Source organism: Hydra vulgaris, chromosome 12, assembly GCF_038396675.1.
Source record: "Hydra vulgaris chromosome 12, alternate assembly HydraT2T_AEP".
Classification (NCBI taxonomy): Eukaryota; Metazoa; Cnidaria; class Hydrozoa; order Anthoathecata; family Hydridae; genus Hydra; species Hydra vulgaris.
This window is the reverse complement of record NC_088931.1, coordinates 64,514,694-64,537,057: the sequence shown is the minus strand read 5'-3', so window position 1 is coordinate 64,537,057 and position 22,364 is coordinate 64,514,694. Positions and strand designations below refer to the sequence as shown.

The 22,364-nt window shown below is 29.2% G+C and overlaps 1 protein-coding gene across 1 annotated transcript in view; it reads right to left on the bottom strand.

Annotated features, from left to right (window-relative positions):
* LOC136088925 (ADP-ribosyl cyclase/cyclic ADP-ribose hydrolase-like) overlaps positions 1-22,364 on the bottom strand; it is a 101,433-nt gene that overhangs the window by 66,125 nt on the left and 12,944 nt on the right. Inside the window, exons 2-4 of the mRNA XM_065814099.1 lie at positions 15,364-15,672; positions 15,062-15,150; positions 205-322 (exon numbers count right to left, since the gene is read on the bottom strand). Of these exons, the coding sequence (XP_065670171.1) occupies positions 205-322; positions 15,062-15,150; positions 15,364-15,660 (504 nt within the window). The 5' untranslated portion in view covers positions 15,661-15,672. The remainder of the gene's footprint in view (positions 1-204; positions 323-15,061; positions 15,151-15,363; positions 15,673-22,364) is intronic.

Below are 22,364 nucleotides of genomic sequence, written 5' to 3'. Positions count from 1 at the left end.
CATTGCACTTTGTAAGTGCATAAAAATTATTAAACTTAAAAAACGTCTAACAACTTATTAACTAGAATAAAAACTATTTAGAAATAAAAACTCCTTATTATATAAAAATTTGGCAGTACATTATAATGTACTGCAGAATTTTTCTAAAAAATAAATGTTACTAAGTTTAAAGATCCCAACAAAAACAGCATAATATATACTTACCAATTCAGATGCTTTTTTCCAATAAGGTAGACCATTAGCTGTGAATACACAACTGTTTAGATCTGATTGCTTGTCAATTTCAAATAAATCAGCCCACACCAAACCATCAGCAATATATCTAGATTTAGGTATTGATAAAAATTATAGAAGCAAAATTTATATAGTGATATAAAATCTAACAATTATATCTGAGAATATTTAAGCCTAAACAGCAGACATTTTGTTTATGTATTACATATAGAAAAAAATTAAAACAATGTGAATGATGACTGTGACACCATTTTCATTTACATCACATTGTTTTGTCTTTTTTATTATTATTATCTTAGAGTGGTACTTACCACTTAAATTTATTACTGCTCGAAGTAAAATAAAAAGAATTTGATTTTACTTCGAGCAGTAATATTTGAACTTAAAAAATTTAAAACAAAGTCATCTAACAACTTAGTCATCGGCAAATGTGCATTTTGATCTTAAGTGTCTATAAATTTGTACCTGCATTTTAGCCTTTTTTTCTTCCTAAATGATTCCTAATTATGCTCCAAATAATGCTTAAAGCTGAGAAAAATCCTTCAATATATCCAGTATTAGCTATACAAGTGTGCAACTATCATAAAAATCTTGCAAAATTATCAGGCAATTTGTAAGACTTAGATTCCTTCATTTCTATAATTTTCCACTAATTTGTAGCTGGTTTTGTGCTTTTTACAATATCATTGAATATGTAGGGAAACAACTAGTATCTTTTATTTTAAATGCACAGTAGTCAGGCATAAACTCGGATAGACTTCATTTAACCATTCCCCCTCTTCTTTTTCTTAACTTTATTCTATTATTCTTTTTAAGTAAACAAGTAAAGTTATAGGATGAGTGAGTTTAAAGGAAAATTTTACGTCGGTATTTATTTTAATTTGATCACATACATTTTTTTGCAACTTGCAAATCCTCGCAACTTGTAAATCCAGTTCATCCTTCTGATTACTTGTTGTTGAATTAACAAATTTAGAAATGTTGTTTGCATTTACACGATTATGAATAAGAAAAAATAATAACAAAGCTTCTGACTGGTTAAACTTATTTGATGCTGCTAATGTAGACGGCCTTGGCTTAGAAACAAATTTATCACGAAGTACCACAGTCGAATCATTCGCTCTTCCTTTTTTCTTTCTTCTGCATTTATCAAAATGGATCTTAACTCTCTCACTCTTATTTAATTATGCATTATTTGCAACAATCACATATTACTCTATTAGATTGATTACTTAATATGGTCACTTAATTCCACTAACTAGCCTTATTTCTTCAACCTGAACAATTCTTTTTCATGTTTAATAGCATATACTCTACTTATATTTAAAATAAAACTAAAATTTCAAAATTATTTGAACTCTATTTCAAAGTAGCTTTATTTAAGAAAAAAATGAAATTTGATTATTAATTAAGCTATTGTATAAGACAATATACTTGTCAAAAATGAAAACTCTGATTAGGTTAGATTTGTACTGTGTTGGGTTTTTATCAACCCTGGTTAGTACTCTTATCAACGATTATAGAAAATTTTTGATTACTGAAAATGCCTGCAACTTTAACTAGCAATGGTGTACTGCATAATTTGGTGCGCAAATGTGACAATTTTTTAGAAATAAAACATTTATTTTATTAGAAATTATTAAATGTTACTAATTGTGACCTAATCTGGAAGAAGGGGCCTTAAATGGGAAAAATTGTTTTGAGATACAGCGTTTTTTAGTCATATAACCCACATAAGGCCCATTTTCTGTTCACTGTAGAATAACATTGCCAGATTTAATAGGTTATGTATTCATGCACCAAATCTCAAGGATAGTAAATCAGTGGCAAAATAAAGTAGACCGGCAAAAGGGACCTTTAGTAAAAAATTGGTATTTAAAATGTTTTTTAGTTTAATAATAACTTTAAATGGTTGATTCTTATAACAAGATAACTATTAATTGTAATTATAAATTAATTATATTTTAAAAATGTAAAATAAATAAAAGTACTAAAATATATATTAACAAAACAAATTAAATTTTGTGAATATAAACTTTTGATTGTTGATGCTCAGTAAAATTACAGGTAGTCATTCCGCTTCTTCTTGGTTATTGAAAATCATAGATGGTATAGTAAATAATTATCATTATTTTAAAACGTTTCAGTCGATGTAAGTATTCATAAAATCATTCAAAATATAATAAAGTTATAAACTAAGTTGTATAGTTAAATTTCTAAAATAATGTGTGTACTGAATTATTATTTTTTATCAAAATGATTGCAGTCACAGTGACGTGCAGTGTAATTTTTACAGAATGCCATACTCGTGCCTATAAGTCTTGTGGTCATTAATCTTTTAAATGACCTACTTTTATCCTATTAATTATAGTAATAATAATTATTGATGATTGATTAAACTGTTGTATAGTTATTGGTGAGGGTAATGGTTCCAGTTGGGGTTAGGGAACTTTGATTTTAGGTCTGACCTAAATTAACTATAATCTAACAAACTTGAGTTTGCAGTAGTAGCCTATAGATTTTAGAAAGTTATTTTATCAAAATAATTTCTTTCACTACTAGTACCTCTGTAACTATCGAAATTAATATTTTCTTTATGATAATTTATCTGCCTTGATAAATTAGTAGAAGAGTTTTGAAATAATTATTATAAATCTGTTGCATCTTTAAGAAAATGGAGGCACGGATATCAAAACTCTTGCACAATACAAATCGCTGTAATAATTTCTATTTTCCGAGTTACAGAAGATGAGCTAATACTTTAATAACTCGGATTCGGATGGATCACCAAGCTCCGATGATGACACGGATGAGTGCAAAAATAATATGCTCAGTGATGACGATAGTGATACTCAAGAACTAAAAGAGACTGTTCTAAAAAAAGAGGCTACTGTACAGCAGGGTGTTTCATATTTTATCAATTTTTGAAATTAAACTCGCAAATCGATTTATAAATTGACCATTTATATGAAAATAAGTTTGTGCAAAAAAAAAAAATATATATATATATATAATTTTATATGTCAAGATATATATATATATATATATATATATATATATATATATATATATATATATATATATATATATTCATATATATATATATATATATATATATATATATATATATATATTTTCTAGGATCCCCGCCAGTTCGATTTTGGCCAAAAATGTTGGGTGTTTTAAACGCCTGGCGGGGACCTTAAGATTTATCCTATAAAATTTTTTATTTTTTTAAATAATATATAATATATTGAATATTAATTACATAAAAGGAGCATGTTGAAAAAATTAAAATACGCCACCCAGTTATAAAATAGGTTTTGTGAAGAAAAAAATTTTTTTAACCAATTTTAGAAGAATCTGTAGAATAATTTCTTGATTTTTTCAAGATGCTTATTTTATGTAATTAATATTCAATCCATTATATATTATTTGAAAAAATAAAAAAAATTTATAGGATAAACCTTAAGGTCCCCGCCAGGTGTTTAAAACACCCAACATTTTTGCCCAAAATCAAACTAGCGGGGACCCTAGAAATTATATATATATATATTTTTTAAACTTATATTTATATAAATAGTCAATTTATAAATCGATTCGCGAGTTTACTTTCAAAAATTGATAAAATATGAAACACCCAATAGTACAGCTATCATCTCCGAGTCTCGATATAATGCAGCGGTTTGTTGAAATAGAAATTGCTCATCCGATTGTTCAAATTCCAGACAAGCCAAATTGTGGACCAACTTGAAGGCAATTGAACCAATTTGAAGGCAAGACCAATATAGCCAGCGATGAAATATCAGCAGAAATTAAGAGGTTTCAATGCAACTGCAAACATGGCTCTGAAAATAAAGCATGTTACAAGTTTTTACATCCCAATAAATCTTACAGCAAATATTATCATGTATAGGGCATGACTACTATAATGAAGAAAGTGTAAACTATCTTAACCAGATGTTACTGGCTAAAATTGATGTAGTTTGTTCTGATTCTAATGAAACTCAAAAGCGAAAAGATATAAATGCATAAAGGCAGCTTGTAAGATGCAAATTTGTTTTCCACGGACAAAAAGTGTTTTAGACATTTTTTTTATTTGTACACAATATTAGTAAAAAAAGGTGGAAAATTTTGATGAAGCGATGGCATGATATAAGTATTGAATTACAAAGTCATGGTAATCGTGCAAAATGTAGAAATTCCAAAAAGTCGACGGCAAATGATGTAAATGATATTCATTGATATTTTTGCTTCAGTACATGCACTTTTTTTAACCCGGACGAGTTCCAGCATTAATAGGCCCTGATTCGGATTTACTACCTAGTAGTCTACAGAAGATATTGGTACATAGATCATTTATTGCAGCTGCTCATATTAATGGAGTGCGAGAAATATCTTACAATTCTTTTAATCGTATTTGGAAAATGTATCGGCCAAATGTACGGGTTCAAAAACCCGGTCCGACCTTTGTTCTGTGTGTATGTCAAATCAACTGAGCAGGGAGCAATATCGCGTTTAAATGACAAAGATCAGTTAAAGGTATTAGAATCATCGTCCAATCATCTGATCCATGCAGAAAATAAAAGGAAGGAATACAAAAGGCAAGTTATAGATTCTAAAAATAACGTTCCACCAAATCTAAAACTTGAAAAACATGAATCAAACTCGTTTAATAGATTCACACATTACTCGTTTGATTACGCACAACAGGTACATATTCCATCAAATTTTGAGCAAGTGGGTGCTTTGTATTTTTTGACACCATACAAAGTTGGTATTTTGGGTATACAGTGTGATTCAATTTTGAAGCAAATGAATTACTTGATACCTAAGTGTGCTGTGACTGGTAAAGGAGCGAATCAGATTTTTAGTTACTTACATCAAATCTGCATCAGAATATAACAATGAGTTTCTTACCGGTTGGGCATACTAAATTCTCACGAGACCCATCTTTTGGGGTATTAAAGGCAAAATTTCGCCATCCAAACATTAACAATCTTGACAAACTCACCAAAGTTGTGGTAGACTCGACAATAGATTCAAAGTTGAATGAAGAAAAACTGTTGTCAGTCAGGGCTGGGAATATTAAAGCTTTGGTTTTCGATTGGCAATCGATTTTTTCGATAAAAGAAGTTTCAGATTATTCTGATTATAAAATGTATCATAAGTTTCACTTTAGCAAAGGATTCCCTGGAAAGGTCATACTCTACCTGTCATCATCTTCTTTAACTTATACTGAACATGATATTTGTTGTCGAATCTCGGACACTATAACATCTGAAATGCCACCAATTGTAAATCCAACTGGACTTTTGTACAAACAGCAGAATTATCAATACAACAGCATCAGACAATTCGTGGACGAAAATTTTTACAATTTACCATGCCCAAAACCTCAGAAAAATTGCGAACTCGAACGATCTTGCTATGAAAAATGACACTAACAGTGGAACGTTAGAAAAATCTTATTCGTTTTCCACCAAAATGTGGATTTTCTAGGGATGTTGGACATAAAAATGGTTAAATAAGGGGAAAGTTTACCTACCTAAAACTTACAGAGTAATACATTAAAGTTAATTTGAGCTTTACATTAAACTTTTAAGACAAAAATAAAAAAATTCAAAAAAAAAATTTTTTTCAATGTTTTGTATTTTTTTTTAATTTTGAAACTAAATATTTTAAAATAAATGTTTTATTTCTATTACCAAATTTTATTTATTTAGTAGGTTTTCTTTGAAAATAAATAAAAAACATTATCAATAATTACATCAGTAATATTATTATTGCAATCTGATTTAAAATATAAACTTTAAAATTTTGCTGTCAAATCAATAGCTTCAATTTTTGCAAGTTAGGAGCAAGCAAAGTTTAGATTTTTTCACTTGTTGGAATATTTTTATGATTAATGTCTTATTATGCAGCCTAGGCATTGTAGAAAAAAGACATACGAAAAAAATCTTAATCTTTATGATAGTTTGATGATTTGCTTGACAATTATTATAGTTTAACTTAAACTTTGTTTTTTGGAAAAATACCGAGTTTTATGTAACGTTATTAAAATAATATTAACTCGGCCAATTATTGAGCGATTTGAATGAAATTTATTTTATTTTAAAGCTCTATCAAATCTGTATTTAAATCTGTTAATAATTAAAAAAACGTGGTTCCCCATTTAAGGTCACTCTTCCAGATTCGGTCACAAATAGATACGCTGTTGTGACGAGAAGTGGGGGTGGGGTGGGGTGGGGTGGGGAGGGGAGGAGGGGGGAGGGGTGATGGTGAAGGGGGTCTAAAACAATCGTGAAAAAATTTCGTAATTTAATTTTTGGACGACTCCTTACAGCATTAAAATGGAAGTGAATTGGGACAAAACTCCAATTTTGTAAATTATTAAACATTTTTATCAAATTATTTTCCCAGTTCATTAACCATAAAAAATTAAATAACTTCACACTTTCCTCTCCTCAAATTATTTTGGTGTACTTTTTTTAAACTTTAGATTTTAAAAATCATTCAAGAATATTTTCTTAGTAAAAAATATGTGTATTGCGTTGATTTATCATATTTTTTAATGCATTTAAGTGTCATCCCATTGATTTTATATAAGTAAATTCTTTGAAGAAAACGTTAAGTTTTTAAAAATAACATTTTAAAAATAAAAACAAAACAACAACAAAAAAATTTAAAAATTACATTTATTTAGAGAAAAATACTATTCATCTCCTCTGAGGAGGTTCTGTACATAAGGATCAAAGTTAGGACTAGCAATTATCTTGGTATTCTTAAAAGCAATCGAGGAGACACAAAATCGCTGCTTATAAGTAGATGCTTTGTTTCCGCATCACATTACTTCTAGATATTTTGCATGTGTGAATAAATCTTCCAATATCACTGTTTTGTGCTTTCTAAGCCATCTCATAAAATCCCTAATGTGATGATTCAGTTGCTCAGCTATTAGAAATCCATGCTCCAGAACTTGGGTTTCATAAATTACCAAGAATAAGTTTACACTCTCAGCTCTAAAGTTTTAAAGTAGTATACTTTAAAACCATCCAAATTTTGGTGGAGTCCACTGCAAACTCCATTAAATATGGTTCCAAGCATTACTATCATGTCCAAGCTAACAACTATTATTTCAGAGAAAGATTCTGCTGCAAGAAATGCTCTTCTTGTTGTATCTCCTGTATTAGTATTTCCAAACACCTGCGCAAGAATATCAACAAGCTTAACACCTCTCTAAACTTTCTCTTGATTTTCTTTTTACGAGCTTTTACAGAAAGCTTATTTTCTGGAGACCGGGATTGGTCTCCAGAAAATAAGCTTTTCTTATTAAAGATCTTTTAGTATCCATTTTATATCCCAAGTGTAAAATGAATTCAAAAAATCGTATCCAACAATTCAATGTAGATAATTCTAAAGCAAGAGCTTGCTTATTGCATACTTTTTTTTTAGTTATGTTTAGCTAGTTTAATTCACTAGGCTTAGCAGAACAAACATTGCTACCTAACATCTAACTTTTTTTGATATTGCAAGTGAAGAGGCCTGCAAAAATGAAGGCTTGAAGGTTTTGGGTTTGACTAAATGAAGGAACTCCCTATTTCTACTTTCAATGGAACAACTACAGTTTGGAACAAGGATTAATAATTTTCAACTTTAGTTGCAAGCAGGACCGTTCCGAAGAGATCTTTTTTTGATCTAATCTAATTTTGATCTAATTTTGGTAAATCCTGTGTTTTATTTTGAGAGCCTTTCTTTGGAATAAAAGAGTTTTCAAATATTTTGACTTTTCTCATATATGGAGTTTTAACTCATATAAAAGAAAACTTAAGAAAATCATTTAATCTATTGATAATATACTTTTATATTTTTAATTAATAAAAAATAAATAGTTTTTCTACCCACACCCTGAGTTTTTATATATATATATATCATGAAACATTCAGATTGAATGTTCTATATTTTATTCGTTGTAGATTTTTTTATCTTCTCATAAAAGCAAATATCATGCTTATTTATTACTATTATAATACGATTTTTTAACTTATATTTCAGTTATAAAGCGAAAAATACAATTGCATTATAAGAAAAGAAAATTACCTGAACAATGTATATAGTATTGTATGGTATATGCTTGTATGTAAGTACCTATATGTCTATGTGAACGCGTGTACGTATGTACCTGTATCTTTTTATGTATGAGTATGTATATGCATGTATATGTGAGTATATGCGGCCTGTACATATTACTAAGTCGGAAAACGAAATAAAGGACAAGAAAGAACTTTTACGACAAATCTGTGTCTAGCCTCTAACGGTCAGTTAATAAATGCATAATTTTGAATATAGTTGATAAATAAAATAATATAATTTTAATTTACTACATCATATACATTAGTAATATTAAAAATATTGAACAATTTGTAATAAAATGTTTATTAGCAATATTAAAAAGCAGACTGTATTATAAATAATAAAAATTTTTAAAATAATTTAATACATATTATACAACAAACAATCAACAATACTGAGCATTTTGGACTGAATCACTGGTGGACAATACTGGCAAGCATTTTTCTAGTGCCTTTTGCAAGATATTGTGGCAAAGGAAAAGTGACATGAGCAACTTAGTTACTTGATCTGACTACTGCATCCCTCAAAATCGGAGTATAATATCAAATAGTGGGTTATATTTTTAATGGGAGATTCCAAGCATTAACTTAAACACTACAAAATACTTACTTCCTAGTCATTTATGTGTCCAGAAGGCGAATCATGCACATAATTAAAATTAAAAGCTCACTAGGATTGCTGATTTTTATAGTCCACTTGGATTAATAAGGACCTTCAAACAAGTTAACGGAAAATATTCTTATTACTAATATTAAAAGATCCTTATTGTTAATATGTTATTCACAAGACGACTTTAAGGACTATTGTTTAACAACAAAGTTATTTAACTACAAGTTAGTTCTTCCTTCTAGCATTGCTGTGCTAAAATTATCTATCCATGATCGAAATGAACCAATGACTTATGCTAATATCAAATTTAATGAAAAAAATCTGACAGAAAAATTGCTTCAAATCAACTTCTAGAGTTTTGAATGTTAAACCAAAGGTATAAACTTGCACAATTTAAGGGTTATTTTATTTTTTGTTTCTCCAGGATCGAGATTACTAACCAGTGGGTCTTCACCTGTAAAATGACAGGATGCGATGAAAAGCTTTTAAGCTTTTCATCGCATATATTATATTATACCGTTATATTATATTTAATAGTTATTAAATATAATATAACGGTAAAATTTTGTTAGAAAATATGGTAACTACCGCTTATTATATTATCTAACAAAATATAATATAACGGTAGAATTTTGTTAAATAATATGGTTACTACCGTTTGTTATACAATTATTTTAGTTACGAAATTTAAAAGTAATTAACTGCTTTACTCACAAAATTTTAAAGTAGCTAAAATGTTTCTTATTACCGTGATAACCTTGTCATAGTGAAGATATGGTTATTTCATTATGACAAGGTTCTAACAGCATTTTGGGAGTATTTTTATTTTTCAATAAAGATTGAAACATTTTTTAGTTACAAACAGTGATGCTTAAGGCAAATGCTAATGTTATCATCAGTAAAAAATATTATCAATTGATACTAATATACTTTCATGGTTGGAACATAACAATTTTTGATATTGATTTACTTAAAACTACTCACGGATTAGTTAGAACTTTGTCAAACCAACGCGACAAAATATCAAACAGAATGTATAAGCAACAAATATTTTGGTGAGGGTGATGATATTTTTATTTCATATCTGAAAATTCTTTTGCATTTTGATTATATCTCAGTTTTTCAAAATTATTTTTATTCATAATAGTTAATATATTTTTTTAGACTTTTAGAATTTTATTTATATGATTGTAAGACATTTTCATATAACCTTCATGAAAATTATAGCATATTTAAAATATAAAAATAATTCATTTTTTGTTAATATTACGTGTTATAAAAATATCTGTACAATGACATCTTTTCTAATGTTAACTTTACAATCCACAGCATATATAAAAAATAATTTTACTTAAAGATTTTTCGTTTTTTAATAACTAATTCCTATTTAGGAGTATAAACTTTATTTCATGCATTTTTTGTAATAATTTTTTTACAATTTAATTTTAATATTATGTTGTTAATGCGAGAGTATAATCTCAAGATATAATGAAAAAATGGCAGGATGAAGTATGTAGACCTAGGATCAATACACTTTTTCCTTATAAACCAAATACAAGTTTAGCACAAAATGTCTGTACCATAAGAAACTACTCGCCGAAAAGTTTCGATATTGATTGGACTATTAAAATTTTATTGTTATTTTCACATCGTTTCCACTTACTATGACTGTACGTTTAAAAACACGCACTAAGGGGTCTTCCATAAATTACATCACACAATTGTCACACAATCGCAACACTTTAGTAGCAAGTTATGTTTGAGTCATCACAAAACCACAACCCCTTCTCCTTGAGTGACGTAATTTATGGACGACCCCTAACTAGCGATTGGGAAATTTTTGGACTAAATTAACGCGTGTGCGGTGCCATGAAGGCTGTCAAAAAAATCTTGCTTAAGCAACTTTGTCTTAAGGGCTGGGTTCTTTTAATTTGGCAAAAATTTGTTGATTTTTAAAGTTTTGCAAAGTTTTACAAGTTTGCTTCTGACTATAAAATTTTTTTAAGTTCTTCTATGTGGCTTTATGTGTGAATAAAGCAGTTTTGTTAACATTAGTTAATGTGCATGAGCTGACAGTACAAATTGCAATAAACGATTACCAGAATCCGGCTTTATTCGACTCTTTTGATCAGTCTGTTATCTGTTCTTCGCAGAATGTCTGCTTTTAGCAGGATTTAGTTTGCTTTTTTTGCGGCGACAGCTGCATGAATGGAGCTGCATTTGTAGTTTTTTGCGATCTTCTGACGTGTCGCCGCTCATTTTTTATAATTGTCTAAAATTAATTTATAACTCATATCGTTGTAATAATTTAAATTTTTTTTTACAGAATTCTTGCGGTTACCGATTAGTAGATAAAGTTAGAGCTAGTGATATTTAAGTTCCCAGAAGAGTTTTTAGTTTTTTAAATTTATTTTGTAATTTATCCAAATTTAATAAAAATAAGTTAACTAAAAAAAAATTTTTGAATAAAAATTTTTTTGATAATATAATTATTTACCTAATTTTAAATTTTAAACCAAAGATTAACCAATTGTCACTAAAGACATCCTCAAAACGAAACTCAGTTCAACAATTAAAGTTTTATTATGTATTTTGTAAAAGCCGAATTTTCTAATTAAACTTCAAACATCGAACTTCAAAAATTCTTAAACTGATAAGATGATTGCGTTAACCGACTTCGATTTGAAAAAAATAATTTATAAACCCTTGTTTTATCAACAACAAAAAAACAGAAATATTTTGATTTGTCAATATTTTCAAAAAAAAAAACAACCAAAAACCTAAAACGAAAATAATTTTAAAAAATGATCTAGAGAAAAAACGCAGGTATGGTAACGTTGTTCTTAAGGATATCCAACAGACGTGCATAAGACGTCGTACATAAAACGCATCAGTCTTATGTACAACGAATGTACCAGCTGCGAACAGCACTCAATAAGAAAACAAATTTCATGAAATAATAAAGAAAAAGGCGGCGGGGTCAGCTTAACAACATAATATTTGTCGGGGTCAAGGTAACAATATAAGTTTTTTGTCTAATAACATTTGTCCAACAACATCTGTCAAAACACTGAGGTATAATAACATCTGTCCAACAATATCTGAAATTTCAATAACGTCTTACAACATCTGTGTAAAAAGTATACAATTACTACAGATGTAGTTACATCTTATCAATTATCTAATTATAACAACATCCGTGCAACTACATCTGGAAATTTTACAGATGTAGTTACATTTTTTAACAATTATGTCAAGAATAACAACATCTGTAGCACTACATCTATAAATTCTACAAATGTAGTTAGATCTTTTTAACAATTATGTTACGAATAAGTACATCTGTAGCACTACATCTATGAATTCTGCAGGTGTAGTTATATCTTTTCAATTATATTAAGTATAACTACAGAAATTTATGAAATTATTAAACTATAATGCATTATTTTAACCAGATATTGTTAAATGTGTATGGTTTTTTTCAGATGTAGTTACATCGGGAAAAAATTATTTAATAATAATGTATTATTTTACCCAGATGTGCTTTCGTATATGGTTTTTATCAGATGTAATTAAATCAATAACAAAATTATCAAATAATAATAAATTATTTTAAACAGATCTAGTTTCATATGTGGCTTTTTTCAGATGTAGTTACATCTAAAAAAAATAACCAATACAAATACATTTTTTAAAACAGATGTAGTTACATATAAGATTTTTTTCAGATGTAATTGCATTTGGAGGAAATACTTCTAGATGTTATTGGGAAAAAAATTACTAGATGTAGTTACATCTTCCAAAAGATTTTGTCAGGGTTCATTGAATTTTCAGATTATATTGGACAGATGTTGTATAAGTAAAGAAAAATACAGATGATCTTGTACAAAAGTGTGTAGATGATCTTGGACTACTCTGCATATGTTGTTGGACAGATGTAGTAATTTTTTACCTTCTGGCGCATTTCTAATCAAATTTTCTTTAGTCATATTAGTATTTATTTCAATCAATTGAGAGGTTTAGAATTTTATGAAAAAATTTTAAATAAGACTTTTCATCAGCGCAAGTGTATTGGATTGATTGCCCATTTATGGTGGAAATAGTTTCCATATAAAAAAATAACCCAATCCCAGTGTTAATTGATTATGTAATTATTTTTTTGTACATCTTGTCTAAAATATGTAGTTAGGTGTGCACGCGAAAGTAGAAGCTCTAAACCACATAGTCAACATTAAAATTTATTATTTAAGACGCAAAATCTGTGATTATGTTTTTGATTTTTATTTCTCTTAAAAAAGTAGCGTTCCATTTGACGCTCAAAAAAAATAATAATATTATTACTATTTATCATATTAATCATCTCAATTTGTTTATATATTAAAAAAAGATCTTTATAAGCTTTTTTAAATAATATACTATTTATACAAATTACAAAATTTTAAAACTTTTTTTTAAAATTTTGTAATTGGTATAAATAGTATATTATTTAAAAAAGCTTATAAACATCTTTTTTTTAATATAAAAACACGTTGAGATTATTAATATGATAAATATTAATAATATTTTTATTTTTTTTTGAGCGTCAAAGGAAACGCTACTTTTTTTGATACAAATTTTAAAATAAAAGAAAAGTCTTAGTTTATTTTTTTGAAAATTAAAGTACGGCAAGCCGTTTCGAATGATATATTATCTAAATATCATAACTGAATCAAATATTTAAACTCTTTGTTATAATTATAAATCAGTCTCAAACATTTCTTTTTTTCTTTTTTTATGGATTTTATAAATTTATAATTATGATTAAATCCCAAAACATTATTGTTGATCATTTCATCATGGACATCATGTAATTTAATTAATAATATTGTAAATTACATTACTTATAGTATTTTTATAATAGTAGTAATTAATAGTCTTATATTAAAATAATTAAATTATTAATAGTATTGTAAAGAAAATAGGGGGCGACTGAATAAGTGCGAATTTCATAACTGCGAATCTGCATAAGTGCGACTGGTATAAGTGCGAACTGGCATAAGTGCGAACTGGCACAAGCGCGAACTGGCACAAGTGCGAATCACTTGCAAAAACTGGCATAAGTGCGAACTAGCGCAAGCGCGAACTTGCATAAGTGCGCCAAAAGAATTTGCAAACATTGGCATAAGTGCGAACTGGCATAAGTGCGAACTGGCATAAGTGCGAACTGGCATAAGTGCGAACTGGCATAAGTGCGAAACAATTGCAAAAACTGGCATAAGTGCGAACTGGCACAAGCGCGAACTGGCACAAGTGCGAATCACTTGCAAAAACTGGCATAAGTGCGAACTAGCGCAAGCGCGAACTTGCATAAGTGCGCCAAAAGAATTTGCAAACATTGGCATAAGTGCGAACTGGCATAAGTGCGAACTGGCATAAGTGCGAACTGGCATAAGTGCGAACTGGCATAAGTGCGAAACAATTGCAAAAACTGGCATAAGTGCGAACTGGCACAAGCGCGAACTGGCATAAGTGCGCCGAAAGAATTTGCAAACATTGGCATAAGTGCGAACTGGCATAAGTGCGAACTGGCATAAGTGCGAACCAATTGCAAAAACTGGCATAAGTGCAAACTGGCACAAGCGCGAATTAGCATAAGTGCGCCGAAAGAATTTTCAAACATTGGCATAAGTGCAAACTAGCATAAGTGGCGAATTGGCAAGTTCGCACTTATGCCAATTCGCACTTATGCCAGTTCGCACTTATGCCAATTCGCACTTATGCCAATGTTTGCAAATTATTTCAGCGCACTTATGCCAGTTCGCGCTTGTGCCAGTTCGCACTTATGCCAGTTTTTACAATTGATTCGCACATATGCCAGTTCGCACTTATGCCAGTTCGCACTTATGCCAATGTTTGCAAATTCTTTCGGCGCACTTATGCCAGTTCGCACTTGTGCCAGTTCGCACTTATGCCAGTCTTTGCAACTGATTCGCACTTATGCAGATTCGCAGTTATGAAATTCGCACTTATTCAGCCTCCTCGAAAATAGTTTACAATACTATTAATATTACACAAGTTGAAAATAAAAAAGTAAACAATTTTTAACCCTGAAAATGTATCTTCAAGAGTGAGTATATTATTCTTATTTACAGCGAATTGGTGAGCGATTACATTTGTTCCTGACCAAAACAATGCCTTAAAAAATAAGTAATAGCACTCATATTTTTTGTAGATGCTTCAAGCATAATAAGAAATAATACAAACAAAAAATACAATAAAAAATACAGTAAGAAAATAATACAAATAAAAAATACAATAAGAAAAAGCCTTTAAATAACTACAGCCAAAAGTTAAATGCTGAAAAGTACGTAAAACTTGTAATTTGTAAAACTAGTAAATTAAAATTACCTTATCTTTTATTACTTGTACATTTTTTTCAATAACATGATTAAAAAGATTGTTGTAACTTTTTGTTTCACATGCATTTTTCTCGGCGATATGGCCTATATGCTGTTTCCACATACCATCGCAATCGATTTTTTCTTTTAACTTCAGTTCGTCACTCTTTACTTTATGTTTTTTTTGAAAATAGTTACAACGTTCAATGAATTTATCTTGAAAAGTTTTATAACCAAGTTTTCGTGTAGGATTTGCGCAAATAAAGGAGAAAGTGGTAAGAAATCCAATTAATACAAACACTTTCATTCTAATATTTATCTGCAAAATATTTTAAAAGTTATAAGTTTAAATATAGAGTGTAAAGACTGCTTACCATAAATATATGGTAAATGTACTATTTACGTCTATCTCCACAAAAACAAATTGTTTATATACACTAACTTCATACATTCGCAAATTTTAAAAAACATCAGTCAATGCTTGTGAGCTTACTACCCAGATTTTAATTTTAGTAGTAATTGATAAATTAGTTCTGGCAGACGAAGACAAGACTAATTAGAATTTTTAATAAATAATCCGCAGAGAGGAAAACCCGGCGGAGCAGACTTATTAGTGGTAAAGGATGAATAGTACCGCTTAGAAAGGAGTATTTTTTCATGTATTAGATTCTTGTTTATTTAGCAGATAAAAAAAATATTAAAACTCTGTTCAAAATAGTCGAAATAGTAATTAAAATGGTTTTGTTTTGCCCTAGGATCCTTGGACCCTAGAACTGATCTAAACATATATCCATCCCCTCAATTATTGTTTTGGTAAGGTCGTTGAAACATCAACAACGGTATTGCTAAATAAAGATTCGTTTAACAATATATTGTCATAAAATGGTAGTGCAAAAATTGAAGTAAAATCTTTTAAAACTTAAAACACCGTTCTGCTTTAACGCAGCCACGAAAATCTAAACACAATACTTCTTTAATGTATCCGGTTGTCACTCAATGGTTTATACGGTGAAACATGATAATCGGCTTACAGGTGACTACTTCAACCTCAGAACGTGTCTGAACTAGAAAAGTTGATTGATTATTTTTGTTACTGAGATATTTTGAAACCTTTATTTTGATCGCATAATTCTGTTGTTCAATCGTGCGTCTGAACAACAAAGTTATTGATGTCAAGATCTGTTTTATTGCAAGTCGTCAAACTATGGTGTAAAATCCAGATTTAAAGTTCAAATTACCAACAACTTGAAGCATGAGAATCAAGCCAAAATTACCGCTGCCAAGGCCAAAAATGTTTTTTGAATCTTAAAAAATACCTTCATAACAGAGAAACAAAAGGTTGGAAAAAGCTTTATACCACCTATGTGCACCCACATCTCGAGTTCACAGTTTTAAAACTTTTAAAAGTTTAAAAAAATATTTGTTGTTGTTGTCGTAATAGGTTAAAACTATTAGCAAAATACAACGAAGTTGCAAATTTTTAATGAATATTAAAAGATATTATTAAAGATATTTAATAATATCTAATTATTAAAAATAAGAATATAAAATTATTGTAAATAATAAAATGAATAAAAAATTTAGTATATCGGCTTTATTTGAGTTCTAATAATGTCGTTTTTGATATTACTTACAACTAAGATCAGAAATAATAATACAAATATACCAAAACTAAAACAATTGAACCATTGAACAATGAAATTTTAATGGAAGTACTAAAAATGATCATCTTATAAGACAAGGTCTTCACTAACATGTAGCTAAAAACTGATTAAATGGGCGCAATAAAAGGTGAGAACGCAATAAAATGTAAGCGCTATAAAACATGAAATGAGAGCACTAAAAAGCGTGCATACACTGACAGACGGGTTCGACTCACGAGTTTAGAAAAGAAAATTAAATTCATCCTGTTCCGCAAATCAAATAAAGTTGATAATATTCCACTTAAACTGCTTTAAAAAATATTTTATTTAACAAAACAGATGTAAAAAGGAATCTACTGTTAACTTTTTAGGAGTAATTCTCGATGAAAACTTGTCATGGAAGTTTTGCATCCAATCCATTGAAAGTAAAATCTCTTATAATATTTCCGTACTTTAAAAAGCAAAACCATTTTTAGATATAGAGCTCTGATGAAAATTTATTTTTCATTTATTCACATCTATCTTTCTTCCTGCAACCTTGCATGGGGAAGTATGAATTACGGAAAACTCAAAAAATTTTGTTGCAAACAAAAGCATGCTCAAGGATTATAGGATTATACAGCTCAAGGATTATACATGCTCAAGGATTATACAGAACTGAGTATTGCGAACCACTATTAAATCGACAAACCTTAAATATTTATAAACTAAACATTTACCAAATATTACTACTCATGTTTAAAATGACACGTGCAATATCTCAACTTATATTTCAATCTTATTTTAGTGAAATATCTCTTAAGTTTTCAATAAAGTTTTCAGAGAATGACTTTATTGTTCCGAGAATTAATTTAAAAATGAGTTCTTACCGAATTCAATATCGAGGACCTTTTTAATGGAAAAATTTCATTATAAAGTTCAATAAAAAACACTACTCAATAGAAAATTTTAAAACGTATTCTAAAAGCATCTTACTTCAATTAGATTTTAATACAATAGACTTTAAATATTTTTTTTAAAAAGGTGATTTTAAAATAGAAAAAACGTATTTAATAGCACTAAATCTATATTGATAAACATGTTTCAAATATATTTGTATGAGTTAACAAAACTTTTTTTTATTTATTATATTTAAATCAATATAATTCATTTTACTATTTGACAAAAGTTTTGTATTTTTTATAACATTCTCTTTCACTTGATATGAACTCTGGTATTGTGGTTTATCCTCCTACAACTAATTGCCACATAGAGGCCACATTACCAGGCCCGTAAAGACAAGTTCAGCTCCCAAAGGAGCGTCATAACCCACTCTACGGACCGAGAGTAAGGTAAGTTTCGGAAGAACGAAGATATGAAAGAGTGAAAGACAGAAGTAGTCGTGTTAGAAAGATAGCATAGAGAAAGCGGACAGGAATCGCATACGATGATAGAAGGTGCAATAGTACTTTATTAAAGACTTTATTATTAGACTTTATTAAAAAAGTAGAATGTTTTATCTTGAATAAATTATGTTTCTTTTTTTTACGTGTAATAAATTTTTCATTTTTTTTATTGCTATTTAAAATTTTGTTCCTGTTCTGGCACTGCATTGATATTGAAGACATGCTGGTACATGTTTGAAATTTTCCAGTCAACTGTATAGATCTATTTTCTATGTGCCCGCCAAATTTCATTAAAATATATTCATGACCACATATGGTATTTTTCGACCCAGTGGAGGTACCATTTCCACCTCTTTTAGTGTTACTGTTACTGCTACACTTTATAAAACTGTTTCTGCTATTGTTACTGTTACTTTTTGTTATAAATTCTGCTGTTTTTTTTACAGTTACCAGTGATTTTCATTCGGTTTTAAAATTTCGTTTCTGTTCCGGAGGTGCTTTAATATTGAAGGCATGTTGGTACATATTTAAAATTTTTCAGGCAACTGTATAGATCTATTTTTTATCTGCCTGCCAAATTTCATCAAAAAAAATTCATGACCACATACCGTATTGTTCCGCGCAGTGGAGGTATGTATTTCCACTTCCGTTACATAGTGTTAGGGGGAGGGGCGGTTTTTGGTAATTATATATATTTATTTTTTTTGATGGCTAACTCTTTTCACCCACCAAAATTAGTTTAAAGGCAAAATTCTGCAAAATAAAATTTAAAATGCTAAAATTAAAATTATGTAACACTATTTTATGATGATTCTGCATAAAAATCATTAAAAATAAAAACAGCATTTTCTCAGCTTTTTCCATACCCATAATTTACCATATAGCCACCTTAAGCTATAAATGATATATAAAAACTATACATATATTAAAATTTTTTTTTGATAGAATAATGGTGATTTTTTAAATTATTTAATTATAATTAATAGCCGACCCAGTTAAATAGTAGTATTATGATAGTTGAATTTGATTTAGTGCATCATGAGACCTCACAAGAAAACAAATCTATTTCATGGTAAAGCTAACACTTATTTAGCTTGTAATTTTCCAATGTCAGCTCATTTTAATATTGGCTGTAGAAATGGACATGTACTGCATATATTTGCAACTAACATTGATTCATATAAAGTAACTGTAGAACAAATTTTCTACGCTTTTCTGTTTCCGCCAAATATAATTTATTTTGTTGAGTAAAAGCTTTTGTGTTTGCCTTTTCCTTACCTAATTTTTGTTTTCGTTTGGTAGTTTTTGTACTTGCCTTTTCGTTTGTGTAAACTTTGTTATTATTTTTACTGTGGTTGCTAATTATTTTTATTGTTGTTACTAATTGAGTGCTTTTATATTTTTTGTGTCTTTTTATCTAATTTATTATAGAATAATCCTTTTTTTTAAATTGATTTACGCTTGCTTTTATTTATTAATATTGCTGTTTATTTTTTTGTTTGTTTGTTTATTTTATTTAGGTGTCACTCCAATGACTAGTTTTTAACTATATGAGTGGCACTAATCTAATTTTGTAAAGTTATAAAATTTGTAATTTTCAATTTTTGGTTAAACATATAGATAAAAAATAAAATAAAAAGGAACTAATCGGTAAGTATTTTAACATCAAAATTTGTATAAGTCAGATTCAGCAACTAGTTAGAACATCAAAAGTCTTTGTAAACCATTTTTCACGAAATTCGAAACCATTTGTTGACATCTGCAACATTATCTTTGCATACCAAATAACAACATCTGCTGTGGTACAAAATCGCAATCAATTGCAACCTCAATTGACTTTGCTATATGTTCTTCATTTTCTTCTCAACAAATCAGTGTTTCATCTGTATCAAATAGTGATCACTTATCTCCTTTATCTCGTCCTACTTTAAAAACCTCTTCTCATGAACCACTATCCAGTTTGAGAGCTGACCAGTTGAGTCCCAGAAAAAAGGTTATGAGAAAGAGATTAATCATTTTGGCAAACGAAATGGCAATTAAGAAGAGAAAGCATAAAGAGGATATTAAAGGTTTAAGAGATAAAGCAAAGGATAGAGCATACAGATTTAAATATCTAAATCAAGTTATTACTCGAAAGAAAAAGATAATTTCTCAACTTAGAAAAAAATTAAAAGAAAAGTTTTTAAATTTACAGTTGAAAAAACTTCAAAATCAAATTTTTTGTTTAAAACAGCAGTTGACATCCACGCAAAGAAAGTTTTCTTATCAAAAAGCAATGTTAAGCCAAGTACTTGCTGAAAAAAATTCTCCAATTATTGTACTGCAAAATGACATTCTGAATTTACAGGAAGAGTTGGAGGAAATTCAGCAAGTAACAAAAAACACCAATAATGAAAAATGCTACTCAGCAGATATTAGGAGACTTATATATGACATGCTTGTGTGCCAAGTTCCTACACAAAGTGTGCCATCTTTGCTCCGTAAAATTGGGGGACATACTGGCTATCGATTTAGTCAAATTCCACATCGTACAACTGTAGAACAAATGATGCGTGAGCTTGGTGTGCTTTCAGATTTACAGGCTGCTAAGATAGTATTTACAACAAAAGATCTGACACTTGGTTTTGATGCAACAACCCAGGAGGGTGTTTATGTAAATGCTTCACCACTTAGACACAATGACCACCTCTTGTAAGTCTTCATTTAAAGCATTAGAGACTTCAAAAGGGAAACTTTTTGGAAGAGACTGCATTGCAGCAAACATGTTGTACAGTTGAACAAACTTCGCTACAAGGATGCAAAAGATACTCTAACTAATCTAAACCATTCTTTTTCTTTAATATATTTAGTTTTCTGAATAAAATTTTGAGTTAAAATGAAATATTATAATTAGTGCATGTTTTTATTTCACATTCTTTTTGCAATTGCCAAAATGAGCTTTTTTATGATATTCATAGATGATCCAAAAGGTTTTGTAACCTTTTTAGACCAACGCGAGTTGCCCAGAGGATTGCTACCACGCTCTAGAGGCAACAGACTTCATATGTTTTTTCACACATGTGGTATTTTGATCCATCATTATGCCATATTGAAGACATTTATGTGTTCATTATGCGGAGGTCTTGTGTTCATGCGTTATGCGGAGGTCATGTGTTCATTATGCGGAGGTCTGCAAAATAGTTTATTTCAAGAATTTACATCTGAAACAGGTATCTTTATTTACATCTGAAACAGGTATTTTTATTTTTTATACCTGTTCAGTTCATTTGATAAAGTGCTACAAGATATTATAGGCTATAGAATTAGTTGCAAATATAGTTACAAATACAAATTACAATTAGTAATGACACTTCCAAGATTAACGGGGAGTAAAGGCTATTATAAACAAAGTTTATTCTTTGTTACTTATTAGCTATTTCACCTTAGGTATCCGTGAGTTGTGTATTTTAGCTTTAATTGGAAAGCTACTTTCTGGTCCTTGGATGACAAAATTTTGTATTGCACCAGGTACGGGGCTTGACTAAATATTTGGCATTCAGGTAATAAAAGATGTTTGGAACACTCTTATTGAGAGCAGCTAGAATCCCTTATCTCTACTTAAACGAAAAACTGATTTCTTTGGTAATGATATTGAAGATGTAGTTTTTGATTCAATAATCAGCTTTTGCCCAGTAACTGATGAAATGAGTAAAGCATTAGCTGACTGCCTTAATGCAGTTATTAGCGTCATTGACAGGCAGTACAAGCTGCAATTTGAAATGAGTTCTAATGATCACCTTAAAGACCAGACTAAGTCAGCTAGGCTTCACAACATTGATTCAGAAAAACTTATGGTTATGTTTAGCGCTGCAAAACACAAAGCTCCAAATGCCACTCTTTGTTTTCTTTCTTCAAAACTTCGTGCTTGCAAAAATAAAACAACTGCTCTGCTATGCAAAAAGCCAAATGATATTCAAAACAAGTTTATATTATATCTCTAATGC